At 46.9% G+C, this 22,612-nt stretch overlaps 1 protein-coding gene across 3 annotated transcripts in view; it reads left to right on the top strand.

Annotated features, from left to right (window-relative positions):
• The window catches only part of LOXHD1 (lipoxygenase homology PLAT domains 1), a gene marked incomplete at both ends in the record, with an annotated part of 209,235 nt that overhangs the window by 16,425 nt on the left and 170,198 nt on the right, over positions 1-22,612 (top strand). For all 3 annotated transcript variants that reach the window (XM_079717302.1, XM_079717301.1, XM_079717300.1), the window contains 2 exons: positions 3,086-3,166; positions 5,069-5,253. In XM_079717302.1, the coding sequence (XP_079573428.1) occupies positions 3,086-3,166; positions 5,069-5,253 (266 nt within the window). The remainder of the gene's footprint in view (positions 1-3,085; positions 3,167-5,068; positions 5,254-22,612) is intronic.

Genomic DNA, 22,612 nt, shown 5'->3' with positions numbered 1-22,612 from the left:
CCTGACCTCCACACTAGCGAAGTGCCAACAGCTCTGGATCCCAGAGGAAGCCCCCTTCCCCGTTACCCAGGACCACCCCCAACAATGAGTTACATGTTTAGGACATGGCAAAAGGATGGGATCTCATGTATCTTCTGGAACACGGTTCTCCTGTTGAGAATTCACCAACTGCAAGTGTGGTAGAATCCTGGCATTTTAGCCTGCTGGCTCTGCCCAGGGGGCAGCTAAAATGCCCTGTGCTGCCTGGAAAGGGTGGGATCCCTGTGGAACGGCAGGCACAGGCAGGGAGCTGTGTCCTGCATTTGAGGACTGACCAGGAGCTGTGGAAAACCTGCCATCTCCCACAAGGAAATGTGAAGAAGTGTCTATTTCTGATGTTTCTTTGGCCAGGGACCTCTGTCGTTTGCTGTTTCCACACCGCCTTCAGTCAGTTTTCTGAAACCCACCAACATTTGCATTCTGACTTATTGGAAGGGGGGATTTCGGAGTCTGGCCCCAAGTGGGCTGGGGTTGGAGCTCATCTGGGATTGTTTTGGCCCCTCCCTGAGAGGAGGGAGTCTGTAGAGCCCTGTCTCTGCAGTCCTTTGCTTTCCCTTCTCTGAAGAGAGACCCCTGAAATGCAGAAGGCTTTGCTCTTGTCCGCCAGGATATTGGTCTCCATGTTGTAAACACCGTGGATGATTGCATCACATCCTGTGATGCCCTGGATGCTCCAGTGTGGTCCTGAGACAGCGTGGAGCACGCCTTCTGCCCATCCTGGCAAACCTTTCCTCCTCGTTTCCCTTCTTCCACCTCGCTTTTTAAAATTTCTTTCTTGAGTGACTGTAAAGCAGCATGGTCGATTATTTAACAAACACACTGGAAAGCGCCAACCCACATTCCACCTGGTCGCGTGCGCTGGGCCTTTTTGAAGGTGCGGAGCTCCCCTTGCTGGATGCAGCTGCTGGAGCTGGAACTCTTATGAGAAACACCCTAAAAAGCCAGCTGCTTTCCTTCCAAATCACACCTTGTCTTTTCTTTTCCAAATCACCCTCCTCTTCCCCTACTCATTGGCATTGGTTGTTTCCCAAATTCCATGCACCCTCAGCAGATGAAGCCCAGCGAGCCTCAAATTCATTCCAAAGAATTCACCACAAGCAGCTGTGGGCCGGATGGAGTGGGGGTTTCTGAAACAGGGGACTGTGCTTTTTTCATAATTACGAAAACAAGATGTGCTCCCTTCAGAAAACTGAAAAAAAATGAACACAAGAATAAATAACCAGCACTTCATAATAGTCTTATTATGTAGACATGATGTTTTTGTATAAATCCTCTCCCTCTTTATTGTTTTTAAATGAACTTGGTGTCCTTTTTGTATTGGTTGTTGTTTATACATTCTATTTTTAACCTGTTTTTTCTTTTAAGCCTATTTCATAAACCTGTTTCTGTTGTATTAAACACTCTTTCACAATAGGATATTTAATGGCTGCATAATATTCCATCATAGAGCTTCCCAGGGTGACTGCTTTGTAGGGTATTTATATGATATAGAGACTCCTGTCTATTCTAAAAATCGATTTCCTTGTCTTGTATACTGAAACAGAAAAAACCTCTTATTCATTTCTTTGTTTCCCATTTACACGGTCCTGACGCACATAATCGATGTTCATGTGTTTTGCAAGTCATTTAACAACTGCTTTGATTCTGCAACAGAATACAGGGTATGTTGTCACTCACCCTTGGAAGTGAGATTCTGACAGGTCCATGTCGCCAGCCTGGGGGCGGGCGTTTTCACTCCAGCAAAACCCGGAAGTTCCTGCCACTCTCTCCTCCCGCTCTGTTCCGCGGGCTACACCACTGGGGGCTCTTCTCCCTGACAAGGCGGCCTCGGTGCACACTTTCACCTGATTTTGTGAGCTCTGCACTGCTTTAGGAGGGCCCTGGGCCCCATGTCTCATAACGTGCCCACCATAAGGAAATATCTCCCCAGACCAGACTGTTTGCCAGAGTGGGTCTGTTTGCAGAATCACAGCTTCTGGGTCTCTAGAACCTTAAAAGCCTTCTGTTACTGAGAGAGTCTGAATCTTTGCTCCCTTGGGGAGAAGGCCTTTCACCTCCCTCTTTATTTTGAAACACGTGATGGCCAATGAACAGACATATCTTCTGCGTTTTTCTTTTCCCATGGGCTGTGTGCTGGTGCTGAAAGCCCTGGCCGGGAGCACTGAGGGAGGTCCACAGCTCTCAGCCCTGTGAGGCCTTCACTGTGGTAGCAGGAAGAGCTGCAAGTAGGCCTGGGCTCAAGCGGCGGGCGTCCTGGCCTACACAGAGGACAGAGCAGATGCCCACGTGAGATTCAGGCTTCTACTCCCAGAGGACTCGGTGCTCCAGCCTTCCTGTGTCTAAGCTGATGGATGCTAGGATGCTCCCGAGTCTGGACTTGCTTGGGCATCTCATTGAGAAACATCTCAGGTGCACTTGCTTCTGTTTGCACCGTCTGTGGGATGCCAGATATGCATTCCATCACTGCCCCCACTTCGCTGGTCGCAGGTTTGGGTTGAGTGTTTCCTTCCTTGGAATGGCAGGACCACGGCCCACCACCCAAGGTTTGCATCCACTTGGGGCTGCCATTGCAACTCTTCCCAGCTAGAGCAAGGCAGGTGAGGAGGAGAGGCCAGGAGGCCTGCAGACCCAAGAGCACCATGGCATTTATCACACCTTCCTTCCTCCTCCACTCTCCCAACCCAGAGCAACCACAGAGCATTGGATCATGACTTTGGGAGCCAGGTTCTGGTCCCAGCTCTGCTACCAACTAGCAATTTACTTGTTTGTAAAATGGGGCTAATGTTGCCCACCATGCTTGCCTTAATGATACATAGCAAGGATCCCATAAGGACCTGGGCGTGAAAGCAAGGAATGAATACAAACCATCCTTGCCCTCCACCTCTCCAAACCATGTCAGAAAGGAATCTCCGAATGGGATTGGCTGCCAGTAGCACTTCCTGGAGTGGGATGGTGGAGGAAGTAGGGGGATGCCAGCCTTTGGCTCTCCTCCAGGGCCTGTGAGCCCAGTGCTGGTCTGTGCTAACTGTGCATACCTTCATTGCAGGAGCGAATCTGCCTTTGGGAAAGCCAACATCGATGTGTTCCGGGTGAGAACCAATAATGTGGGCCTCATTTACAAAATCAGGTGAGAACCTGGCCCCTGACCAGGTTGGGTGAGAGGAAGGCAAGTAGAATAGGAACTGATTTCACTACTGACACTTTTGGGTGTTGATTGCTCTCCTGATGTCATCTGAGGGGTGACCAAAGGCCCCAAATCTTTCCCTCCCACTCTGAGTCATTGTGCCCTAAATTTGCCCATTAGAGTTTCACTTCTTTGGGTTAAGACAACTTGAGACAATTTTTCACACACTTGGGAAATATGCTTTGAAAAACCCTAGCAAAGTGGTTAGTAGACTCAGTCCAGATTGCCTTCGTTCAAATTCCTGCCCTGCCATTTACCAGTTGTGGGACTTTGGGAAGGTTTCCTCTCCAAGCCTCAGTTTCCTTGTCTGTAATAATGGTGCCCAGCTCCTAGGGCACCATTAGAGTTAGTAAGAACTCAATGAGTCAGTGTTTAGAATATTAACTGGCATACAATAAGCGCCCAGTGAGTGTTAGAGATGCCAGGTCACATTGCAGGATGCTTTTTGACAGAGATCTCCCCTAATCTTGCTCTCTCTGGTGGAGTTTTTGTGAATGTGTGGGGAGGGATAGCTCTGCCAGCCTGGTTGCTGAGGAACAGCCTTCAATTGCCCCTTTTTGCCCCCCTCCACCTACTACCACCCCCAATCAAGTCATGCCCATTTGTCAGCATGTCAAGATCACTTATGGTCTGACTGTACCCAGACTAGAGGGCCTGGACAGAAGGCAAATGCTGCCTCCATTCAGCCCTTGTTTTTTTTTTTCCTCCCACTAGAAAATATAGGGCCATGAACTCTCTTTACTGGGAAAATAAGGGACTTATGAGGGCCCTGGAACCGGTTGTGTGGGGAAAGGGAGTTATGAACACGGAAGGGGCTCTTATGCAGGAGGGTCGGGAAGAAGGTGTCAGTGTGTGGGAAATGCAGCCACTAAGCTGAGGTCCGCTATGTGCCAGGCTCCATGCCAGGCAGAGGCATGCATCCTTGTGTATATCATGTGTGTCATCCATCTGTGTGTTGTCTTGGACTGTGGTTGTCCTGTTAGGACCTGCAAGTTGTAAGGCCTCACTGTGATGGGATGCTTGGTGCAAAGTGAGGTCATCCAAGGGTCAAGTTCTGGGGCAGAAACTGGGCCTCAAAGAGAAAACTGGACTGCCAAGGATGAAGAGGACTATAGGAAGTGGCAGAAGATAATGGGGGCCAGATTTTGAAAAGTCTGGATCTCTGCTGCCCAGCACAGTAGCCCCTGACCCCATGGGGCTATTGATCACTCTAATGTGGCTAGCCCAAACCAGATGCACTGTGTGTGCAAAAACACACCAGGTCTTTGAAAAACTAGTATGAAGTAAAAGATGTAAGATAGCTCATTAATAAATGTTTACAAGGTTACCCACTGAAATGATAAATGGATTAAACAAAATATATTATTAAAATTAGTTTCACCAGTGTCTTTCTTTTTCAATGTGGCTACTAGAAAATCTAAAATTACCTATCTGGCTCACACATGAAGCTCATGTGATATTTCTATGGGGCAACACCAGTCTATGTGGCCATGGGGGATCCTCTGGGTGGTGGGACTGAGTATCTGGGGTGGGGGGTGGGTCTGGGAGTCAGGGAGAGAGGGGAGGCTCAAGATGGTCCCACTGCAAGCCTTAGCAATCCTGGATTTTCCATGGAAGGCAATATTTCTTTGTGGGCAATGTAACGATGCAACATTCATTCATAAGCTCATCCACCTTGCAAGGAGTCCCCGCTTTGTAGATAAGGAAACTGAGGTTGGAGAGGTAAAGTAACAACAACATCAAAATGATTAAACTTCTCTTTGGAACAAACATTGGGGTATTTCAGTATGGAAGGGGCGTCGTTTCTGTTCTGCAAGTGATGGTGCGGGTGTCTTTCTGCACCAGGATCGAGCATGACAACACAGGCTTGAACGCCAGCTGGTACCTGGACCGTGTAATTGTGACCGACATGAAGCGGCCTCACCTCCGTTACTACTTCAACTGCAACAACTGGCTGAGCAAGGTGGAGGGTGACCGCCAGTGGTGTCGCGACCTGTTGGCCAGCTTCAACCCCATGGACGTGCCCAGAGGTCAGTGCCCAGGCTGGCTTGCCCACCATCCCTCCCTGCCTGCACAGGGCTCACCCAGGCCTCTGCCTTGTTCTGGGCAGCCCCATCACCCCTTGCCACCTCTTCCTGTTGGCTAGGGCCCAGGGGAAGCTCCAGCTTTTCCTTGGGTCCCTCCCAAGAGCAAGTTCTGGGGGCTCATGGAAGTGGGAGATGCAGGAGGTCCTGGAGCCATGATGGAGGAATGGGCACAGCCCTGAGTGTACCCTATGTTTTCAACAGCTCTTGTTGATGAGTATGTATCTACGGAGCATTCCCTCTGAGTTCAAAGGCGGTTTTCTCTGTCTTCCTGTTCCCTAGCTTTTTTTCTGATGACCAAGGAAGGTGAGTTTCAGCCAGGGGGGCATGGTGTATGTGAATCGCAATCTACAGCTTCCAGAGTTCCATTGTGCTGCCCCCAACTCCTCCTGATTTTATGAGGAGTAAAACAACTTATTTCAAGTACATTTCTGGCCCAAATCCTTAAATTCAGTCATTTTTAGCTCTACAGGAAAAATGGGAGGCGGGGGATCAAAGCATGTAAAAATACACGTTGTATCTCATGTCCTATTTTATCACTCCTTTGTCACCTAAAGTCCTGACATCACCTTACCCCATTATTGAACATATTTGTCTTTTCAAATAAGGGGACATCACATGTGGGTACCATCATCATAATAGCCTGCTTGCACAGAGTCATGGGCCCTCGGAGGGGAAAGGAACTTGGCGGCCAGGAGAAGAGAAGTGACTTTCCCACAGTCACCCAGTAGAATACATTTCACCTCCCAGCATGTACCCAGTGGTCTCCAAGTGCCACTGGCTCTTACACCCCAGCTGAGCACATAAGCATATCCTCTCTTCCAATGGACTTCAGTTCTCCATTTCTCTGTCTACCTCTTATCTCCCACCTCCCAGCAGACCTTGAACACTTGCCCCATTCCTCTGTTGTCCCCATCACAATAACCTGCAACTTCACTGATTCTTTTTTTAAAGATATGTTATCCATCTTTTACTACAAAAGCCAAATTTGATCATTGCAGAAAATTTAGAAAATATGGAAACACAATTATATAAGAAGAATACCTATAATCCCATCACCTGGAGAAACATCACTGGTGAAATTTTTGCTCACTTATTTCTAGTCTTTTCTATGAATATATAGTTTGAAAGGATGGGCTGTTACAACATCTCCTGTTTTAGAGCATGTATATTTCTAAGCCATTAAATGTCACTCAACACCCCTACTTGTAATGGCTCTGTAGCATTCTGGTGTAGGGAGATATCATCATTTATTCATTGAATCCTTTATAGTTGGACATTTATACTGTGCTCCCCCTCTAAATTTTTTGTTATTATAAATAATACTATTATGAACAATACACCTAAATCTTTGCACAGACAAATGATTCTTTCCTTAAGATAAATTCCTAAGTGGAATTTCTAGGTCAGATAGAATACACAGGGTTAAGGCTTTTAATGGGTATTCCCAAAGTGTGCTAGAAAGAACCCATCAGTGCACAGTCCCACCAGCTGTGCAAGAGCACCCACTCCACTCGGCCTTGCCAACAGCTGGTAGTATTCTTTAATTTCCCAACTGGATGGGAACAGGGGCTTTTATTATTTTTTTAAATTAATTTTTTATTGGAGTATTGTTGAGTTACAGTGTTGTGTTACTTTCAGGTGTACAGCAAAGTGAATCAGTTATATGTATACATATATCCACTCTTCTTTAGATTCTTTTCCCATATAGGCCATTACAGAGTATTGAGTAGAGTTCCCTGTGCTATACAGTAGGTCTTTATTATCTATTTTATGTCTATTATCTATTTTATATATAGTAGTGTGTATATGTCAATCTTAATCTCCCAATTTATCCCTCCCCCCACTTGCCCTCTGGTAACTGTAAGTTTGTTTTCTACATCTGTGACTCTATTTCTGTTTTGTAGACAAGTTCATTTGTACCCTTTTTTTAGATTCCACATATAAGCAATGTCATATGACATTTGTCTTTCTCTGTCTGACTTACTTCACTCAGTATGACAATCTCTAGGTCCATCCATGTTGTTGCAAATGGCATTCTTTCATTCTTTTTTATGGCTGAGTAATATTCCATTGTATATATGTACCACATCTTCTTTATCCATTCCTCTGTTGATGTACATTTAGGCTGCTTCCATGTCCTGGCTATTGTAAATAGTGCTGCAATGAACACTGAGGTGCATGTATCTTTTTGAATTATGGTTTTCTCCAGTTATATTCCCAGGAGTGGGATTACTGGATCATATGGTAACTGTATTTTTAGTTTTTAAAGGAACTTCCATACTGTTCTCCATAGTGGCTGTACCAGTTTACACTCCCACCTATAGTGTAGGAGGGTTCACTTTCCTCCACACCCTCTCCAGCATTTATTGTTTGTAGGTTTTTTGGTGATGGCCATTCTGGAAAAGGAGCTTTTCAATGTTCTCTCTTTGATTACTGGTGAGGTTGAACATCTTCATATGTTTATTGGCCATTTGTGGTGTGTGTGTGTGTATGTGTGTGTGTGTGTGTGTGTGTGTGTGTGTGTGTGTGTGTGTGAATTGCCTGCCCATGTCCCCTGTGCCTGTCCTATCTATTGGGGTGAATTTCACCAATTCTCCTATAGACCTTAAGCACTTTAATCCTTGATCCAATCTCTTTATCAGGATCAATCCTTAGCAAATTGTCAAGCTTGCCATCTTTCTCTTTTGTTCTCTTAGTTTCCCCTTTCTTGGCCTTTTCCCTCCTTTTAGCTCCTTATCCAACCTTCTGCTTTGGTCACATGAAAATCCATTGCTCCACTGTTAGGAGAAGAGCTTCTGAAAATCACCTTTGAGAAAGAATGAATGTAACTCAGTGGTTCCCCAACTTTCCACAAGAACTGTCCAGGGTAGTGTTTTCTTAAAGTCTCTGAATCAGGCTGCCTAACTGGGCTCCCTGCTCCTTTATGGGCTGGGGGGCATTGGGTTTTTAGTATTTCCAGGCTAGACTCTGGGAGAGGGAATGAAAAACATGATCTTCAAATATTCAGGGACTGCATTGGAAACAAAAGGTTAAGTTTCTTTTCTTTTCACCTGGAATTATACTAACTTGGTGTTCGGAGGTCTTTGGTCATCAAAATGGGGAAAATATTTATTTCTTTATTCGTAGTTTGACAGGTAAAAATATTTCAAAATGTGGGATGTGGGCCACAATAGAAGGAGGAGAGAGGAAAGGGGGCATTTCCAGTGTGTATTCCATGCCCTCCTCCCCTTGTTCCCTCCTCCCCACCCCCAAGGGCCATCTCCCAAAGTTCTGGCTAATAATCAGCTGGAAACTTCTTTCATTCCAGCTCCTCAGGGAAGGTAGGTGTTCCAGGCTGACCGACCGACCCTTTGACCAGACCAAGGTGATCATCAGACAATAGTGGAGTGGAGGGGACTGGGCCTTGATTAGTTTTCTAGATGGTTTCTCTACAGGGGATCTCACATATCATGCTTAAAGACACAAGTGCCTGAGAGGAGCTTGCCCTCCCTGGTGCAGAAGCTAAGCCGAGGTGCACTGGAACTGCTGCCCTGGACAAGAATATCACCCTCCAGCTTCTCCAGCTTCGGTTTAAATCTAGCCTTTCTTGAGTGGGGGATGCTGCCCAACCTCCCAGTGCAACCCATCCCACTGCTGAGCGGCACTTGTTGTCAGAAGGGTCAGCCTGAAATTAAACCCCCATGAGTCCCCCTGAGATGTTTGCTAGTCTGATTCAGAACCCCCTCACCCGGCACAGGAGGTTTTCACGTCAGCCCTTTGGCTGTAGGAAGACAGGGCTCTCTCCTCTCAGGATTGCACCCCCAGGTTCCTCAGCCTCCCCTCTTGTGACTCATCCCCAGCCTGGCTCCTGAGCAGCCCTGGTTTATCATTGCCCCTCAAGAACGTGCCTCCCAAGCTAGGATCCTGTGTTTCAGATGGGGCCTCATCAGAACAGCGTGCAGAGGGCCTCCCTGACTCCATTGCCTGCTTCTCTTTAAAAATTATTGTGGAAAAATATACATAATATTTATTGCCTGCTTCTTTTAAAAAATTATTGTGGAAAAATATACATAATATTTACCATCTTAACTATTTTCAAATGCACCATTCAATGGCACTAAGTACATTCACATTGTTGTGAAACCATCACCACAATCCATCTCCAGAATTCTTTCATCATTCCCAACTGAAATTTGTACCTATTAAAGAATAACTCCGGGCCTCCCTGGTGGCGCAGTGGTTGAGGGTCTGCCTGCCGATGCAGGGGATACGGGTTCATGCCCCGGTCTGGGAGGATCCCATATGCCGTGGAGCGGCTGGGCCCGTGAGCCATGGCCGCTGGGCCTGCGCGTCCGGAGCCTGTGCTCCACAACGGGAGAGGCCGCAACAGTGAGAGGCCCGCATACCGCAAAAAAAAAAAAAAAAAAAAAAAAAAAAGAATAACTCCATATTCTCCTCCCCCTCCCCCCACCGCTGGTAACCTCTATTCTTCTTCCTGTCTCTTTGAAAATGACTACTTAGGAACCTCATATAAGTGGAATCATAGAATATTGTCCTTTTGTGACTGCTTATTTCACTTAGCATAGTATCTTCAAGGTTCATCCACATTGTAGCATGTATCAGAATTTCCTTTCTTTGTAAGGCTGAATAATATTCCATTGTATGAGACTGCATTTTATTTATCCATTTGTCTGTCAATGGACCTTTGTGTTGTTTCCACCTTTCGACTATTGTGAATAATGTTGCTGTAAACATTGGTGTACGACTATCTGTTCGAGTTCCTGCCTTCAGTTCTTTTGGATCTATACCCAGAAGTGGAATTACTGGATCATATGGTAATTCTATGTTTAACTTTTTGAGGAACTGCCACGCTCCTTTCCGCAGCAGCTGCACCATTTTGCATTCCTACCAGCAATTCCAATTTTTCCACACACTCATCAATACTTGTTATTTTCTGGGGTTTTAATTTGTTTATATTTGATAATAACCATCTTAATGGTTGTGAGGTGGTATCTCAACTGTGGTTCCGATTTGCATTTCCTGGGGATAAGTAATGTTGCGCATCTCTTCATGTGCTTATTGGTCATTTGTGTATCTTTTTGGAGAAATGTCCATTCAAGTCCTTTGCCCATTTTTTAATCAGGTTGTTTGTTTTCTTGTGGAGTTGTAAGAGTCTATCCAGAATATATTTCTGGGTATAAACCCTTTATCAGACACAATTTACAAATATTTTCTCCCATTCCATGGGCTGCCTTTTGTACTGTTTGTGTCTGCTGGTGCATAAAAGTTTTTAATTTTTATGAAGTCTAATTTACCTAGTTTTTCTTTTGTTGCTTATGCTTCTGGTGTCATATCCGAAGTCACTGCCAAATCCTATGTCATGAAGCTTTTGTCCCATGTTTTCTTCTAAGAGTGCTATAGATTTAGCTCTTACATTTTGGTTGTTGATCTATTTTGAATTAAATTTTGTATATGGTGAAAGGTAAGGGTCCAACTTCATTCTTTTGTATGTGGATATTCAGTTTTCTCAGCACCATTTGTTTTTTGTTTTGTTTTTAAATTTATTTATTTATTTATTTATTTATGGCTGTGTTGGGTCTTCGTTTCTGTGTGAGGGCTTTCTCTAGTTGCGGCAAGCGGGGGCCACTCTTCATCGTGGTGCGCGGGCCTCTCACTGTCGTGGCCTCTCTTGTTGCGGAGCACAAGCTCCAGACGCGCAGGCTCAGTAGTTGTGCACACGGGCCTAGTCGCTCCGCGGCATGTGGGATCCTCCCAGACCAGGGCTCGAACCCGTGTCCCCTGCGTTGGCAGGCAGACTCTCAACCACTGCGCCACCAGGGAAGCCCTCTCAGCACCATTTGTGGAAAAGACTGTGCTAAGACAATTCCCTGTTGAATGGTCTTAGCACCCTTGTTGAAAATCATTTGGCCATATATATGAAGGTTTATTTCTGGGCTCTCTGTTATATTCCATTGGTCTAAATGTCTGTCCTTATGCTAGTACCACACCATTTTTATTACTGTAATTTTGTAGGAGTTTTGAAATCAGGATGTGTGAGACCTCCAAATTTGTTCTTCTTTTTATTTTATTATTTTAGTTCATTTTTTAGATTTTTTGATGTGGACCATTTTTAAAGGCTTTATTGAATTTGTTACAATATTGCTTCTGTTTTATGTTTTGGTTTTTTGGCCCTGAGGCATGTGGGATCTTAGCTCCCTGACCAGGGATCAAACTTGCACCCCCTGCATTGGAAGGCGAAGTCTTAACCCCTGGATCTCCAGGGGAAACCCTGTTATTCTTTTTAAAGATTGTTTTGGCTATTCAATGTCCCTTGATGTCCTGCTTCTTTTTTTCTACTTTTTTTGTTTATTGGGATATACTTCACATACCATAAAATTCACCCTTAAAGTGTACATTCAATGGTTTTTTGTATATTTGTGAAGTTGTGCAACCATCACCACAATCAAATTTAGAACATTTTTATCATTCCAAAAGAAGTCCTATACCGTTTAGCAGTCACTCACAACACACCCCTCCCAATACTCCCTAGCTCTAGGCAACCATTAATTTACTTTCTATCTTTATAGTTTTGTCTATTCTAGACATTTCATATACACAGAATCATATAATATGGGGCCTTTTGTGACTTGTTTCTTTCATACAGCATGTTTTCAAGGTTTATTCATGTTATAGCATATATCAGTAATTCATTTCTTTTTATGGCCTAATAATATTCCTTTTTATATTTATACTACATTTTATTTATCCATTCATTGGTTAATGGACATTTGGTTTATGTCCTGCTTCTTTTAATGCACCCTAAATTCTCATTAACTATTTTTAACAGTGATACTACACCATAATCACCTGGAAGAAAAGATGAAAATGCTGTCTCCACCCCAAGTCCTCAGTCCTTGCCCAGGACTTAGAGGCTGCTGGAGAAACCTATGAATTCTCCTGACTCATCCCCACGTGAGTCAGCAGGTGTGGGTGTCCCAATCTTGGCTGGCTCTCCACCACATCTCAACAAAAAAATGATCCAGGCAGACATCACACCTCCTAATTAAGCAGCTCAGATATATATGCAGCCTGAACAGGGAATTTGCAGCCACCTCTATGCTCATTTCCTTCTTAGAATGGGGGTCAGGGGTCCTGGCACTTTCTGAGGCCTGGGGAAGGTTGGCAGCTGCTTTTTCAGCATATCTGTGTTGATTATACCTGGAAACACAGTCTTGACTGTCGAATCGTTCCAGAAGCGTGGCAAATTTTCCCTCCCGCCACCTGCTTCTTTGCATTCCCCCACCTCCATTGACATGGACACCTGATTCCCTTCCTGGAGGATTTATTTCATCCTGTCTGGAATGGCTCATGCTTTTGACACCCAGAACCCAGAGGGACATTGACATTTACACACTGATGAAAGCCCTTGGCCAGGATCTAAGGACAGTCTCCCAGACCTCGAACTGAAGCCTCATCATTAGCCACTGCCATTGGTGATGCCCCCCTGAGCTGCTCTTAGATTCTGGGTCAGGGTGAAAACATGGTCTTTTCCCTCAAGGTGCTCACAGTCCAAGAGAGGACAGACATTGCCATAGTACAAGGTATTCACAAAGAGGGTGGAGGGCATGATGGTTCAGAGCTCCCATCTCAAGTCACAGAGTCCTAGGTTCAAGTCCCAACAATGCCACCTACTAGCTATGGACAAAATCCTTCTTCAGACTGTGTTTTCGTGTGCATATACCTTACAGATAGTATCTTATTTAAAATTCATAACACCCCGAGGAAGTAAGGTCTATTATTATCTCCGCTTTGCACCTACAACGAAGGTCAGGGTGAATATCCATGACCCTGAGTAGTCTCCTCCTCTGTTTCTTGATCTCAGGCCAGCAACTCCCCTTTCTCAACCTGTTTGCTCAGACTGTGTTGGCTCTAGTGTCTGGCAGGCAGCGCTCTGAAAGCTGTTCTCTCCGGCACTAATAAACCATGAAGAAGTTTCAAGGGATCCATGGGAAATGGGATTGAAGCCTGAGGGACACGATGAGACACCCTCTCCCCACCTACTCCCAGATTGTGGAGTGGAAGCCAGACTACTGAAAGCAGTTTCTGGGGTTCAGGCCCACCTTAGCCACCCCAAAAAGGACTGAATAGGACTGCTCTCACCAGAGCCCCAGGGCCTGCCTGCCTGCCTGTTGCCATGGGGGCTTCTCCTTTCTCCCAGACATCTGTCTCAAGTCAGTTAGAGAGAAAACTGTGGATCACCCACTAAAATATATACCAGGGTCAGAGGAAACATCAGGGCCCGTGCCTCTTCCCCTCCACCTGTTCTCTTTCACCCTCTCCTTCAGTTTTCTCCATGCCACCCAAACCCCATTGGGTCTAAAGCCCCAGCCTCTCTGGAAAGCATCACCTGTGCCCTTGCCTTGGGTTTTTCTCTCCCTGAAAACTCTGGAGAAATTGAAGTCTTGCCTTCCACTGTAGTGCAGTGATTCTCAGTGTAGTGCCCCCATCCCAAAGGCAGTTAGGGGATGTGTAAGGAATCTCATGGGCAGAGAGGAGGAACTTTTCCACCTGCTCCCTGAGGTTCAGATACATTCTGGCTGAATCAGCTACAGCCAGAACGAGCCACTGTGGCTGATGGGGGTGTGCTGTAGCCCTCAGGAGTTTTGAGATGGATAAATGGCTGAGAAACACCGTATCTCAGGGACCGCTATTTGCCTCTTTGGGTTCTAACTCCTTAATATGTGTCTATCTGGTGTCTCCAGCTAAGCTCAGGTTTCTCTGAGGGTAACACTTTCACTTGTGCTTGCGCACTTGGTCACTTCAGTGGGGCTTGGGTGAAGATCGATAGGACGTGGGCTCGTGTGTGTATGGGTTGTGTGCAGACACACCCACTCATGAAGACCAGCAGCAGAGATGGGTGGAAAGAGCTCTCCTGGGGCCCAGAGAGCTGGCTTCTAGACTTGCCCCTCTGTAATTGTGCCCCTTAGGCAAGTTACTTGTCCTCTGGGCTGCCTCTTCATCTTACCAGAAAACCTGGATGTTGTCCAAGGTCCCTTGAGGCACTAGCTTCCTCTGGTACTCTGCTAGCTAAGCATCTCTCTGCCCTTTCACCTGGCTCCATGTTTCCTCCACCCAGTGATCCCTTGATGCTGGGTCACCTTTAGTGTGACATTCATGGGGCACAGCACCCACATGCAGTTGATAAGCACACTGCAGACTCACACAGGCTGAGAATGCAGGGCTACCCGTGCCTTTCTGGCCCCAGGGAGGCTCAGGGCACATACCCGAAGCTGGAGGTGGGATGGGGGTGTCACTGAAAGATCAGGGGTGGGGACGTGGAGGCAGACAGGCAGGATAAGATGATGTAGATTTGGGGTGACCCAGTGTTGGGGCTCGAAGGAGCATAAGCCAGGGGCTCTCGCCAGTAGGGAGGCACGGGCAAGACCTGTTTAGGGCAGACATGGCCTTCTCACTGCCAATATGACGTCATTTCCTGCCTGCTGGCCAAGTAATTATCCCCGTCCTGGTGCCAACCCACAAACCCTCCCACCTTGAAAAGCACTGAGTTGATCACGTGGCTTAAATCAGTACCCAGCCCACATTGCAACACGAGAGCCTGCCAGCTTGGCAGTGAGACAGGCCTCTGAAGCCAGGAGCTGAGTTCCAGCTGGCCTGGGGGCTGTGCACACCCCAGGGCTGTCAGAGCCCAGGCACAACAGCTCATCAGGGTTTCAGACCAGGCTTCACTGACAGCTGAGAGGGCCCTTGCATTCAGAAGGGCCCGGAGTGAGCTGGGTCCAGCCACCACCCCTGCTCCCAGCTGGGACCTGTTCGTTACGGACAAGCCTTCTTCTAAGGAGTGTTTAGTCTTCTTTGGTGGATTAATAATAAATACGCCTGCAACCAGTTTTGTGTTGTGCTCCAAGGAGACTGAGGGGCTGGTAGTTGGAGGAAAGGGAGCCCACGAGGAGGAGCAACAGCTTGGGCAGGTGGGCTGCATGCAGTGTGCAGGCGGCGGGGAGGCAGATGACGTTCTCATTGCTTCCCAGTCTGGAGCAAATGGACTGGCTTTTTTTTTTTTTTTTGGCTCTACCAAATGAGACAGCCAGTGCTGGGGGCCCGAAGTTGCCCAGAGCTGGGGACCAGGTGACAACGACATTGCGTTCCTCTGGCACAATCACTGTTTCCACTCCTGTTTATTTCATCAGGTAACTGGGTTATAATTTCCAGCCCAGGCCGTGCTACACAGTGATTATCACACAGCTCCGGGTGTGCACCAGGTCTTGGCAAGACCGTGTTGGGCACAGTGCCCAGGGTGCATTTGAAAAAAGGACATCACAAGAAAGGGATCGTGATGAACATCTTAGGGGCATGTGCAGATTGTGCTGACCTGCAGTGGATTACGGACCAGCCAGAGAACTGCATGGTACAGGAGCAAATGCAAGCAGCCTGGGTGACTGATGCAAAAGACACCCATCGTGAGAGCCCTGCCAAATAAACCGGCAGCCCTGACCTACTCCCAGATTCTACTGGATGATATCATAGAGTAGTTAGATCATTAATTTAAAAATATAGCTCTCTGGATCAGAAAGCACATGGGCTGTGCACCCTGAGTTCTAGTTCTGGCTTTGCCCCCAGCAGGGATGGGACATGGGGCAGAGCTCAGTTCCTCTCCTGTCCTCAGTTTCTTCCTCTGTGGAATAGGGGCACTAGATGGCCTCTTGGGCCTTTTCAGTACTAGTAGAGTGTTTATTTTCACAAGCCAACAGAGGATTGACTGGGGCTAGCCTTCCTCTATGCAGGCAGGAGGAGATTGGCTTTTGGCCCCTTCCCTTCTGCAGTGGATGCTTCTTCCCCATTTCATCCCCACCCCCTACTTTCTATTCTTTTCCACATGCCCGTCTCCCCACCAAGAGCTCTGTCTCTGAACCCCCAATCTCTGTGGTCAAAACCTGGCTCTGCCTTTCTACCAGTTAAGCATGAACATATGCCTTAATCTCTCTACCTCTATTTCCTCATCTGTAAAGTGGGGACAACATTAATTCCCACTTCAGAAAGTGCTTGAGCTGGTTAATTAGGGGAGTGAACGTTAAAGGACTTAGTGGAGTGCAGAACATAGAATAAATGCTCAGTACGTGAGGCAAGTCTGGTTGTCGCTGTTGTTACAAAGCCAGTGTTTCTCCCCCTGCTGCTTCTTCCACATCTAGGCTTGCGCTGACACTGAGATGCACAGACTCAAGATTCTGGCCTCTCAGACTCAGAAAGGACTTTGGAGGCGCTAAGTGCCAGGATCCCCTCTAGAATCTGGCGGGCTCATCTAGACAACTGGGGATAGGCTCATGACCTTGACGGCAGCCAAAGCTTGCGAGGGGCACCACTCCTCCCAAACCCCTTCCCTCTCCCTGACATTTCCCATGAACCCAGCTCAAATGTTACTCAGGGTCCCCTAGCTCTATTTGCTGTGGCTGCTGCATGGGAATTATGATTCCTTGGAACCCTACAGAGGTGGTCCTGGGCCCACGGATTCACAGCCACGAGGGCTTCAGGGTGGGGAGAGCAGGGCCAGCCCCGCAGCACTCTCCTCCTCTGAACTTCACAGCAGCTTCCCACCCACCCCATCTGCTGCCACCTAGCATTGCAGAAAGTCATCTCCGGAAAGAGTGGGAAGAAGAGAACTGCTTTGAATGAGGCCCCAGTGAAGAGTACCAGATAATTTCAGTACCCAAAACGACCTTATCTACCCTCCTCCATGTTACAGAGAAGAGCTCAGAAGCCCAGGGAAGTTGAGCAAGCTGCTCTTGGTCACACAGTGTAACTGTAGGCAGAGCTAGAGCCTTGGGCTCAAGAGGCCAGCTCATGCTCCTCCGATGTCATTCAGTGATTCAGTGGGCAGTGCGCATTTATTGGGAGTCTTCTCTGCACCAGATCCTGGGCTCAGGGTAAATATGTAAGGCCTTTTCTCTGTAGGAGCTTAGAGTCTAGAGGGGAGAGGGTCAGGCCAGTAAATAATCACAGTACAAAGGGATAGAATGTTGTAGGTGGGGGATGACCCAGGCCAATGGAAGCACAGAGGAAGGAGGAATCAGGAGGGCTTCATAGAGGAGGTGATGCTCAATCTGTGACTTCATGGGTGAGGAGTTCGCCAGGCTTTCAAACAGAATGAGGGCATTTTAGGAACTGATGGGTCCTGGTGGCACAGCGTCTCATTCACAAAGCTGGGGACAGACCCTCAAATTCGCAGCTTCACTGTGGCCTCAGGTTCCCTGGGACCACTGCCAGCAACATTCTCTTTCAACCAACCAACCAGAACCTTTGGGGGAATGCATGGAATTGTATATTTGCCCCATACTTGGTTATTTTGGTTTTCAAATAGGTGTTTATAATAACCTTTGTTTCTATTTTTGGAAATTGCACTTTCACAGAGCTGTATTATGTAATCATGAAAATGTGAATTTATGATACAGATATTGCCTTGGCCTGTGGGTGTCCATTCCAGCCACCAATGGTTTCCTACTTGACCCCTCTCCTGAGCATCAAGTGTTTTTCAGATTCTTTTCCATTATAGGTTATTACAAGATATTGAATATAGTTCCCTGTGCTAGACTGTAGGTCCTTGTTGTTTATCTAGTTTATATATAGTAGTTTGTATCTGTTAATCCCAAATTTATCCCTCCCCTGATTTCCCCTTTGGTAACCATTAGTTTGTTTTCTATGTCTGTAAGTCTATTTCTGTTTCATAAATAAGTTCATTTGTACCATTTATTTAGATTCCACATATAAGTGATATCATATGATATTTGTCTTTCTCTGTCTGTCTTACTTCACTTAATGTGATAATCTCGGGGTCCATCCATGTTGTTGCAAACAGCATTATTTCGTTCTTTTTTTCTGGCTGAGTAATATTCCATTGTATATATGTGCCACATCATCATTATCCATTCATCTGTAGATGGACATTTAGGTTGCTTCCATGTCTTGGCTATTGTAAATAGTGCTGCTGTGAACATTGGGGTGCATGTATCTTTTCAAATTAGAGTTGTTGTCTTTTCTAGATATATGCCCAGGAGTGGGATTGCTGGGTCATATGGTAACTGTATTTTTAGTTTTTTAAGGAACCTCCATACTGTTCTCCATAGTGGCTGTATCAATTTACATTCCCACCAACAGTGTAGGAGAGTTCCCTTTTCTCCGCACCCTCTCCAGCATTTGTTATTTGTAGACTTTTTGATGATGGCCATTTTGACTGGAATGAGGTGCTACCTCACTGTAGTTTTGATTTGCATTTCTCTAATAATTAACAATGTTGAGCAACTTTTCGTGTGCCTGTTGGCCTTATGTGCCTATATGTCTTCTTTGGAAAAATGTCTATTTAGGTCTTCTGCCCATTTTTTGATTGGTTTCTTTGTTTTCTTTTCTTTTTTTTTTTTAATTAAGCTGTATAAGCTGTTTGTATGTTTCGGACATAGGGAGGTATTATCACATCCCCATTTTGCAGATGAAGGAAACGAAGGCACAGAAAGGTTAAGTAATTTGTTTATAAGTGATGGAGCCAAAAGTGAACCCAGAGACTTGAACTTAATCACTGTGTAGGACAGCCTTAGAGACACCTCTGTTAACATTTTGGTGAATTTCTTTTCTATTCTTTTTTTGTGCATGAATGTATTAAACACTATTTATTGATGAAAAATGGTATTATATTATAGTCAGATTTATAACCAGTGTTTTTCACTTAATAGCATTGACTAATCTTCTAAACTATTATTTTAAATGGCTGCATGGTATTCCACGAATGAGTGAATACTATAATTCACCCCCAACAATCCCTCATTTTGGGTATTTTTAAGTGGTTCTCAATTTCTTGTTATTACTAACAGTGCTGTGATAGCCATCTTTTTAGGTAATCTATGAACACAATTATTTCCTAGCATAAACGAATTGTTATGCACAGGGATTGAACTGTTGGCTCAAGGGGTTCGCAGAATGATAAGTCTTTTGACACATATTACTCACCTCGGGCAGCAACTGAGAAGTGCTGGCTTCCCAGCACTGTGGGAAGATAAACTCCAGCAATGGAGTGGAATCGGGGTTGGAAAGAGAGGAAATGCAGCCACAGTTGCTGAGTGTGCACGTGGAAGGGAAGGACCTTCAGCAGCGCAGCAGGAGTGGGGCAGGCAAGCAATGGGGGTGCGTGTGGAAATAGCTCCATGAGCCTTGGCAGTGAGGGAGGTGAGCACGAGGAGGAGTAAAAGCTTATCTACTCAATACTGTTCAAACCCCTGATAGCGTTAGGCTGACATCACAGTCTCCTAGGAAATATATGAGCTGTATATTTATTTGGGGGTGGGGGGGATGAAAAGAGCAGAGTATTTTTTCTTGATTACCAGAAATTCATGACTGAGTGATATTTTAATGTTGTGTAACCAGGCCCAGCTGAGTTCAACCCATGGCCTGTGTTCTAGCAAGTGTTAAGTGCCAAATAAGTGATGCAGACCCCAGAAGTTCTGGAGTGGAGCATTTAGGGCTTGGGAGGTAGGGCCCTTCAGAGAGAATCTGGGGTTTAAGCTACAGCCGGTAGGGTGGCTGGAATGACAGCTAAGGAGAGAGCCTTCTTGTCTGGGTCCCTTGAGTCCAGGTGTGGGCTTCAGTCTTTTCCAACCGTGAAAACTTAAGTGTCTCAACCTCCCGCTTCCATCGATTGCCTCATCAGTAGATGGTGACAATGGTCATTGTGAGTATTACAGGAGATAATAGGTGTGCTGGCCCGCACTGCGTTCTCAGTAAGCCCTGGAGGCTCTTATTATCTTGATTAGTGGGTGTGTCTGCAAGGGCAGCCAGGTCAAGGGCCTTATAGAGAAAGCAGAGGTGTTCCAGTCCTGCTTAAAGAACAGGGTGAATCTGGGTGACAGATTTGGGTCTCTGGACCCAAGGGAAGAAGGAGGAAACTGTCTGGGGACAGCACTGGGGGAGGGAGAATTCGAGCCCATGGGCCTGGGAGGGCATTCACTGTTCAGTGGCCGTGACCTAGCTCTCGACATGGAGCCTTGCCGCCCATCCTTGGGCTCTGCAGACCACATTCTCCCCATACCCGTGCAGGCTTGAGTAGCTAGGGGCATTCCCTGGCTGGGGGGAGAACGTCCCCCCTCGGCTCCCGCCCCCAGGGCAGCCCCCCCACCCCAATCTCTCTCCCTGCCATTTTCATCTCCTCCCACGCAGCGCCTGTGAGATCTCACTTCTGTGTGTTGGCATCCTGGCTCTGGGTGAGCGGAAGTGCCGGGTGTCAGGGTGTGAACCTGGCAGATGCGGTTGGGGGTGGGGTAAAATCAAGACCCGTCATCCTCCTTCCAACCCTCCTCCCCAGTCTCACCTGCTAAAATAAATAAAGCCACTTTTTAATTAAACAGGATCTGGGGATGGGCGAAAGGCAGGGAAAGAGACTCCGTCAGCTCATCATTAGCTCATTCATGATTCTCTGCTTCCTGAAAAAGCCTGGACCACGTGAGCTTCTCGGAGGCTCCAACCACGTTGGGCATGGGATGGTCTCTTCCTTGGTAAGTGGGACAGAGGCTTAGTTATGGGGTCTTTGCTAGGCTTCTGCTGTTGGGTACACGATGAGCAACTCAGCTGGCTCAGTTGTGCACGCAGCACCAGGACTTGGGGCTTCCGGCTCCCTCAGGGCTCTGCCTCCCCCTGTCATCCAGGGTCGCTCTCTGGAGATGTGTCCCGTCACTGCTGTGTGCTGACTGTTCCAGACAGCGTGCTGGGGAGGCTGTGGGAGCCACTGGCAAGCCCGGCGGCACAGGAGGCATCTGGGGCCTGCCAGCGCCTGTCTTTTCTGGAAGCCCACACAGGCAGCTTCCGGCTGGTCTGCAGGGGACAGATTTCCTCTTTGGAAGGAGTAGCCTTGTGCCTCTGCAATGGGGCGTGCAGAAGCAAAAAAGGACAAGGGCAAGGCTGGACTTGGGTGTCCCCTGGGCAATGCAAGAAGGACACAGACAACCCAATGATGTGGCCTTGAGGTAGCAATCTGTCTTTAAGCTGTAAATGATACTATCTGTACAGGACCCCAGCTCAACGCTGTTTGGCTTTGGAAGGCACCAGTGATCGGCACCATGATCTGTATCTGTTGTATATTGTTCAGATCAATGTTTCAATTCGTTTGTCCACTCCGAGCTCCAGCTGACCTTTAGTGGAAGGAGGTTACTACCTGAAAGGTAGGGTTGCCGGGTTCAGATATACAGGCTATGCACTGCACAAGTGCAACTATGGAAGGAGACTGCTTTCACATCATAGAGCTTGTAGATTTATGCATTTATTATGACAGTTATCCAACAGATGGCAGTAACGTGTCTTGAGGAAGGGATCCCTTTATCTAATTTGCACAAAGGCACCCTTTGGGCTAGCGGTAACCCTGCTGAAAGGCCAGAGAGAAATCAGTTCTAGGGAGAATTTTATAACAGATAATGTGCCAAATGGGTAAACCACAGGCCAACTCTAGGGCTGGGGTGGGCCCTCTCTAGTCCCTGTTTCTCCCATGCTCACTCAGGAAGGGGGATGAACTCCTTGTCAGCCCCTCCTCCAGCCTGACCTTCCCCCCTATCCCCATCTCTGCTCTTTGCTCATTCACAACCAGGCAATGAGCTGAAAGGCATAACGCCTAAGGTTGCAGAGCTGGACCTGCCATCGTCCCCACCTTCAGAAAACCCCAGACCAGACCCCCTTCTCCACTGGACTCAAGGGAACACCAGGCTCAGCCTGGTCACACAACATCGTAAGGGCAGGAAAAACGGAGCACAGGACCTGCTCCTTCTCACCCCTTCCACCCCCACAGAGAAAGGGCAATAGTTCCCCCACCTTCAGAGCCCTGAGCTGCTTAGCTAGTGGTTAGGATGCGCTGTGATTATCCTGCAACCAGCAGCTGACTCCCCTGCGCCAGGCAGCTCCATTCCCATCCAGGCCACCGAGAGCAGAGTTGCCTGCAGTCCTCTGCCAGAAACACACAGGGCGGTGCCTGAGAGCACGGGAGAACACAGGCCAGGGGGTGGCCAAACCCGGCCTTCTACCTGTCTTTGTGTGGACCATGAGCCTAGAAAGGCTTTTACATATTTAAAGGGTTGAAAAGAAATCAAAACAAGAATAATATTCCATGACACAGGAAAGTTCTGTGAAGTTCAAGTGTCCATGTCCATAAATAAAGTTTTCTTAGAAAAAAAAACTTTCCTTTTTTTTTCCCCAAGAAAACTGGGCTGGACCCAGTTTTCCAGCTGGGCCCATATGCTTATGTAGTATTTACATAGGATTGTATCCAGCTGCTTTGGTGCTACAG

The sequence above is a fragment of the Hyperoodon ampullatus genome (assembly GCF_949752795.1).
Source record: "Hyperoodon ampullatus genome assembly, chromosome: 13".
In the NCBI taxonomy this organism is placed as follows: domain Eukaryota; kingdom Metazoa; phylum Chordata; class Mammalia; order Artiodactyla; family Ziphiidae; genus Hyperoodon; species Hyperoodon ampullatus.
The sequence above is the reverse complement of the archived record's forward strand: the minus strand, read 5'-3'. Positions and strand labels throughout refer to the sequence as shown.